The sequence below is a fragment of the Pongo abelii genome, chromosome 14, assembly GCF_028885655.2.
Source record: "Pongo abelii isolate AG06213 chromosome 14, NHGRI_mPonAbe1-v2.0_pri, whole genome shotgun sequence".
In the NCBI taxonomy this organism is placed as follows: Eukaryota; Metazoa; Chordata; class Mammalia; order Primates; family Hominidae; genus Pongo; species Pongo abelii.
In genome coordinates this window covers 20,927,881-20,935,460 of record NC_071999.2, presented here as the reverse complement: position 1 = coordinate 20,935,460, position 7,580 = coordinate 20,927,881, and the positions used below count along the sequence as shown (strand labels likewise).

General features: G+C 46.7%; 1 protein-coding gene across 6 annotated transcripts in view; it reads left to right on the top strand.

Annotated features, from left to right (window-relative positions):
- Window positions 1-7,580, top strand: part of LOC129047362 (mitochondrial intermediate peptidase-like) — a 50,892-nt gene that overhangs the window by 40,961 nt on the left and 2,351 nt on the right. The window contains exon 4 of one of the 6 annotated variants that reach the window (XM_063715088.1): window positions 7,477-7,580. The exons of the other annotated variants lie outside the window; for them this stretch is intronic. Within the exon in view, the coding sequence (XP_063571158.1) occupies window positions 7,477-7,485 (9 nt within the window). The 3' untranslated portion in view covers window positions 7,486-7,580. The remainder of the gene's footprint in view (window positions 1-7,476) is intronic. 6 annotated transcript variants of the gene reach the window in all.

Here is a 7,580-nt window from a genome sequence, read left to right as displayed (position 1 = left end):
GTAATCCCAGCTACTCGTGAGGCTGAGGCAGGAGAAGCGCTTGAACCTGGGAGGCGGAGGTTGCAGTGAGCTGAGATCGCACCATTGCACTTCAGCCTGGGCAACAAGAGCGATCACTTTGGGATTGTGATTTTTGAGATTTTAGATGTGAGGGATTTTGATCTTTCAGGATTTAACCTATTTTACAGTTGAGCAGACTGAGCCACAGAGAGGGGATGTGAACTGCCCAAGGTCTCACAGGTGGTGAATGTTTGTAGCTGGAACCTGAACTAAGGAAGGAGACCACTACTACTGCTGCCCTCCTTCCACCATCTTGCCTAGTTCACAAGACAGGAGGAAAGAGAGAAAGCAAAAATTTAGAAACAAAAGTGAGATAAATAGCCAGACAACCTTGGCACCACCACCTGCCATAGGAGTTAAAAATAATAATAATGACATCAACCCCTGACCTAAACTACTTGTGTTATCTGTAAATTCCAGACATTGTATGAAAAAGCATTGCAAAACTTCCTGTTCTGTTAGCTGATGCATGTAGCCCCCAGTCACGTTCCCCATGCTTGCTCGATTTATCACGACTCTTTCACGTGGATCCTTTAAAATTGTAAGCCTTTAAAAAGGCCAAGAATTTCTTTTTCGGGGAGCTTGGCTCTTAAGACACAAATCTGCCGGTGCTCCTGGCCAAATAAACCTTTTCCTTCTTTAATCCGGTGTCTGAGGAGATTTGTCTGTGGCTCGTCCTGCTACAGAACCAGGGTCTACCTTGGCAAGGGATTCCACACTGAGTCTCCTCCTGAGAAGCCTGCTCTCAGGGGTTTTGAGGAAATTCATGGTCAGTAAACTGTGTCTCAGGAAATTGTTCCTCTCATGCCATTAGTACCCCTAATGCATCAGTCAGGATAAACAAGATTATGATGCAATAACAAGCAACCTCCATTCTCCCTCTCTTTGTTTTGTTTTGTTTTTTGGAGATAAGAATCTTGCTCTGTTGCCCAGGCAGGAGGGCAGTGGTGTGACCTTGGCTCACTACAACCTCTACCTCTTGGTTCAAGCAATTTTCCTGCCTCAGCCTCCTGAGTAGCTGGGATTACAGGCATGCCCCACCACACCTGGCTAATTTTTGTATTTTTAGTAGAGATGGGGTTTCACTGTGTTAGCCAGGCTGGTCTTGAACTCCTGGCCTGAAGTGATCCACCAGCCTTGGGCTCCCAAAGTGCTGGAATTACAGGCATGAGTCATTCTGCCTGGTGCACCCCCCGTTCTCCATAGAGAAATCAACACAACACATCCACAACAGCCTTGGATTAGTCTGCACTGGAAACATCCAGAGTCCTGTGGCACAAAGAAAAGAGACATGCCTGGCCACTTACTGACTCTGAAAGTTTCTGCTAAATAATGACACGGGTTCAGGCCGGTCGTGGTGGCTCACGCCTGTAATCCCAGCACTTTGGGAGGCCGAGGTGGACAGATCACGAGGTCAGGAGATCGAGATCATCCTGGCTAACACAGTGAAACCCCATCTCTACTAAAAATACAAAAAATTAGCCAGGCGCGGTGGCAGATGCCTGCAGTCCCAGCTACTCAGGAGGCTGAGGCAGGAGAATGGCATGAACCCTGGAGGTAGAGCTTGCAGTGAGCTGAGATCGCGCCACTGCACTCCAGCCTGGGTGACAGAGCAAGACTCCCGTCTCCGAAAAAACAAAAACAAAAATTAGCGGGGTGTGTTGGCATGTGCTGTAGTCCCAGCTACTCGAGAGGCTGAGGCAAGAGAATCGCTTGAACCAGGGGGACAGAGGTTGCGGTGAGCCGAGACTACGCTACTGCACTTCAGCCTGGGAGACAGAGTGAGACTCCGTCTCAGAAAAAATGCTTTCTTCCAACTTACACAAGCCGGAAGAAGAAAATGTCATTTATTTTCATGGTAGGAGATTGATGCCAAGATTTTACACCAGGTGGAGACCTGTACCAGCTCCCTCTGCTCCCATCTCCCAGAGTTCTAGGAATTTACTCTTGCACACTGGCTCTTTCATGTCTCTTGGACTTTGCCTACGGAGGTCTCTCTGCCTAGCACGCCTTCTCTCCATGTCTCACCGTTATCCTCCCGCTTTATTTATTTATTTATTTATTTATTTATTTTTATTGTTTGAGAAAGTGTCTGACTTTGCCACCCAGGCTGGATTGCAGTGGCGTGGTCACTGTTGACTGCAGCCTCAAATTCCTGGGCTCAAGAAATCCTCCTGTCTCAGCCTCCCAAGTAGGTATGCGTCGCCACACCCAACTAGTTTTTTATTTGTGTGTGTGTGTTTGGTAGAGATGGTAGAGATGTTGCCCAGGCTGGTCTCAAACTCCTGGGCTCCACTGATCCTCCCACCTAAGCCTCCCAAAGTGCAGAGATTACAGGTAGGAGCCACCACACACACCCAGCCTCTCCATCTATTTTATTTATTTATTTATTTATTTCTGAGACACAGTCTCCCTCTGTGCCCCACACTGGTGTGCAGTGGTGCAATCTTGGGTTCACCGCAACCTTTGACTCCCGGGTTCAAGTGATTCTCCTGCCTCAGCTTCCAGAGTAGCTGGGATTACAGGCAAGCACCATCATGCCCAGCTAATTTTTGTATTTTTAGTAGAGATGGGGTTTTGCCATATTGGCCAGGCTGGTCTCAAACTCCTGACCTCAAGAGATGCACCTGCCTCAGCCTCCCAAAGTGCTGAGATTACAGGCCTGAGCCACCATGCCCTGCTACTGCACCCAGCTACTCAAGGCAAATATGGAGCCAACATACTTGACTATCTGCAGGGGTCCACCCAGGGTAGGGGAGATGTGAGCACTGGCGTCAGAGGGAGCCCAGCTTATTGGCCCAACTCGGAGATAGACCCATTTCCTGGTGGGCATAGCACTCCAAGGCTTGTCACTCACAGCCTCTGCAACTCCAAGTCTTGGTATGCCTGAAACCCATACTCCACAAGAGCAAGCCTTCACTGAGCACCTAGGGTGGGACAGATAGGCCAGGGCTGAGCACGCAAGAGGGAGACCCAGACTTTGCCTTGAGGAGATCACATTCAGCCAGGGACAGAATTACTCCAGAGTGTCGCAGACAAAGGGACCAAAGCCTCTGATTTTCTTTTCTTTTTTTTTTCTAATTTTTTTGAGATGGAGTTTCACTCTTGTTTCCCAGGCTGGAGTGCAATGGCATGATCTCAGCTCACTGCAACCTCTGCCTCCTGGAGTCAAGCGATTCTCCTGCCTCAGCCTCCCATGTAACTGGAATTACAGGCACCCGCCACCACACTCAGCTAATTTTTTGTATTTTGAGTAGAGACAGGGTTTCACCGTATTGGCCAGGCTGGTCTCAAATTCCTGACCTCAGGTGATCCACCCACCTAGGCCTCCTAAAGTGCTGGGATCACAGGTGTGAGCCACCGTGCCTAGCCGTCTCCAATAGAAGGAGGCAGAGAGAGGCTTGGCACCCAACAGAAATGAGTTTAAATCTTGGTTCCCCTGGTTCTTGGCTCAAGCTTCTCTGGTGCCCAGTGTCTTCCTATGAAAGGGAATGAGAGGGGTCTGGGGTTGTGACAAAATCATGTTTCTAGTGCTGGGCAAGGTGATATGCACCTGTAATATCAGCAACTCAGGAGGCTGAGGAGGGAGGATTGCTTGAAGTCAGAAATTCCAGCCCAGGCCGGGTGCAGTGGCACACGACTGTAATCCTAGCACTTTGGGAGGCCAAGGTGGGCAGATCACCTAAGGTCAGGAGTTTGAGACCAGCCTGGCCAACGTGGTGAAATTCCAGCTCTACTAAACATACAAAAAGTAGCTGGGCATAGTGGCAGACAGCTGTAGTCCCAGCTACTCCCAACCTGGGAGGCAGAGGTTGCAGTGAGCCGAGATCGTGCCACTGCACTGCAGCATGGGCGACAAGAGCAAAACTCCATCTCAAAAAATAAAAATAAATAAATAAAATAAATGAAAAAATAAAATAAAAATAAAAATAAATTCAAGCTTAGCCTGGGCAACATAGGGAGACCCCATCTCAAAAAAAAAAATAAAAGGCCAGGCACGGTGGCTCACACCTGTAATCCCAGCACTTTGGGAGGCCAAGGCGGGTGGATCACCTGAGGTCAGGAGTTCAAGATGAGCCTGGCCAACATGGTAAAATCCTATCTCTACTAAAAATACAAAAACTAGCTGGGCGTGGTGGCACATGCCTGTAGTCCTAGCTACTTGGGAGGCTGAGGCAGGAGAATCGCTTGAACCTGGAGGCAGAGGTTGCAATGAGCTGAGATCACACCACTGCACTCCAGCCTGGGCATCAGAGTGAGATTCTATCTCCAAAAAAAATAATAATAATAATAAGTAAAAGTAGTCAGGAAGAGACATCAACAAAAATTGGTGATGAATGGGGTAGCAGTGGCACTGGGGAACAAAAGGGAACAGATATTTTGCACTGCAATTGTCATCTCGTTTCTTTTCTTTTTTTTGAGATGGAGTCTCCTTCTGTTGCCAGGTTGGAATACAGTGGTGTGATCTCGGCTCACTGCAACCTCCGCCTCCCGGGTTCAAGCGATTCTCCTGCCTTAGCCTCCCAAATAGCTGAAACTACAAGCACATGCCACCATGCCCAGCTAATTTTTTTATTTTTAGTAGACACAGGGTTTCACCATTTCGGTTAGGATTGTCTTGATCTCTTGACCTTCTGATCTGCCCACTTCATCCTCCCAAAGTGCTGGGATTACAGGTGTGAGCCACTGAACCCAGCTGAGTAAATTTCTTGATTGCACAGAATGTATGGTGATATTGGTGGACTTAAGGACATTGAATTGTTTATCAGGAATAAAGTATTATGTGTGTTTTCTGGGGTCCTGGATAATGCTGTAGCATTCGGGGTAGATTGAGTAAAAAAAATGTAGAGATGGTTTCCTAGTTACTTGTTTTTGCTTCTAATTTTCATTCATTTGCTATTTATTCTCTTCTGGCTTTGCTTGTGTATGCATATATATAAAGCCATTATTATTATTATTATTTTTAGTTTCTAGTGGAAGGCTTTTATTTGGTTCTGTGAATAGTCATTTTATTTCCTATGTATTTCTAGCAAGTTGTATTCATTCCATTGATCCAGAATTCCTAGGCTGCCTTTGTCGGGCCTGCAGGAATTAATGGAGCATACCAGCTTTTTATTTTTTACCTTTATTTTTTGAGACACAGTCTCACTCTGTCGCCCAGGCTGGAGTGCAGCGGTGCGATCTCAGCTCATTGCAGCCTCTGCCTCAGAGGTTCAAGTGATTCTCCTGCCTCAGCCTCTGGAATAGCTGAGACTACAGGTGCCCACTACCACACCCGGCCAACTTTTTGTATTTTTAGTGGAGATGGGGTTTCATCATGTTGACCAAGCTGGTCTCAAACTCCTGACCTCAGGTGATCTGTCTGCCTTGGCCTCCCAAAGTGCTGGGAGTACAGGCATGAGCCACCCCATCCAGCGAGTATACTTTCATAAATAGAATTTGAGTCATATTTCTGTCTCTGCCTAATTTCTCCAAAATTTGTAAACTATTTGTGAATATTTTTAATTCATGGCAATGTGTTTGTTGGCATACAGTTGAACAGGATCCCCAAGGCCGATCAGGGAGAGAGAGCCCAGAAACTTGACATGTTGGCACTACTGTAACTGCTCAAGGGGGTGATGTTGCCCACTGCCTAGACAGAGCTGATTTATGAAGACAGGTGAATTGTAATTGACCAACGTGGTGAAATCCTGTCTCTACTAAAAAAATACAAAATTAGCTGAGCATGGTCGCGGGCACCTCTAATCCCAGCTACTTGGGAGCCTGAGGCAGGAGAACCAGTTGAATTCGGGAGGCAGAGATTGCAGTGAGCCAAGATCGTGCCATTGCACTTCAGCCTGTGTGACAGAAAGAAAGAAAGAAAGGAAGAAAAAAAGAAGGAAGGAAGGAAGGAAGGAAGGGGAGAAAGAGAGAGAGAAAGAAAGCAAGCTGCTAACCCAAGCGGGACAAAAAATTAATTGAATACCAAAAAAATACTTTGCTAAATTTTCATGTTAAAACAGCCGATACCGAAATTGTTTAGATAAACAGTTTGGTTTTTGTTGTTGTTGTTTGTTTTTGTTTTTGTTTTTTGTTTTTTTGAGACGGAGTCTCAATCTGTCACCCAGGCTGGAGTGCAATAGCATGATTTTGGCTCACTGCAACCTCTGCCTCCCAGGTTCAAGTGATTCTCATACCTCAGCCTTCTGAGTAGCTGGGATTACAGGCTCCCACCACTATGCCTGGCTAATTTTTTTGGATTTTTAGTAGAAACGGGGTTTCACCATGTTGGTAAGGCTGGTCTTGAACTCCCAACCTCAGGTGATCCACCCGCCTCAGCCTCCCAAAGCTCTGGGATTACAGGCATGAGCCACCATTCCCTGCTAATTTTGTATTTTTTAGTAGAGACAGGGTTTCTCCATGTTGGTCAAGCTGGTCTGGAAAGCCCCACCTCAGGTGATCTGCAGCCTGGGCCTCCCAAAGTACTGGGATTATAGGCATGAGCCACCACGCCTTTTTTGTTGTTTTTGAAACAGGGTCTCACTCTGTTGCCCAGGCTGGAGTGCAGTGGAGCAATCTCCCCTCACTGCAACCTCCTCCTCCTGGGTTCAAGGGATTCTCCCATCTCCTCCCAAGTAGCTGGGATTACAGGCTTGTGCCACCATGCCCAGCTAATTTTTTATGTGCTGGCCCAGCCTAGATATACAATTTGAATGAACTGCAGGGTCTAAGTCAAATTACCTATGATAACCCATTAGGTATCAGTGCTATGCACGTAAACTGGAGAAACAACTGATATTCAAGAGCACGTAAGTCCGATGTTAACCATGGACTCATGGAGAATCAAGATGGTCACCTTATCCTTCCTGACTCCTTAAAGTGTTTGTTATTAAAGGTTCTGCAGTTGGGCGTGGTGGCTCACACCTGTAATCCCAGCACTTTGGGAGGCCAAGGCGGGCGAATCACCTGAGGTCAGGAGTTCGATATCAGCCTCACCAACATGGAGAAACCCCATCTCTACTAAAAATACAAAAAATTAGCCGGGCGTGGTGACTCATGCCTGTAATCCCAGCTACTCGGGAGCCTGAAGCAGGAGAGTCGCTTGAACCCAGGAGACGGAGGTTGCGGTGAGCCGAGATAGCATCATTGCACTCCAACCTGGGCAACAAGAATGAAACTCTGTCTAAAAACGAAAAACAAAGGGCTCTGCCTTCCATGACTCATCATGGAAAAGATAAAATGATCTAAATTAAGTATGTATCGGTGTGCTGACTTATAAATTGCTAAAATAGTTCACAACCAATGTTTCGTTTGTCAAATCCATGTTCCTGGGAAGACAAAGCTTCAGGTGCATTTGGCTACCTCATGGGCCATTTGAACAGTTCAGTTGTCTGTTGTCATTTTCAATGCATGTTTTCTGGTTGCTTTCCCATGCAGGAGGGCTGATATTACAACAGTAGATCATTATGGTACAGAGTATTTTCACCAGGTACTGAAAGCTTTTTATGGCTCACTGACTGGGGACAATCAATTCCTTCACA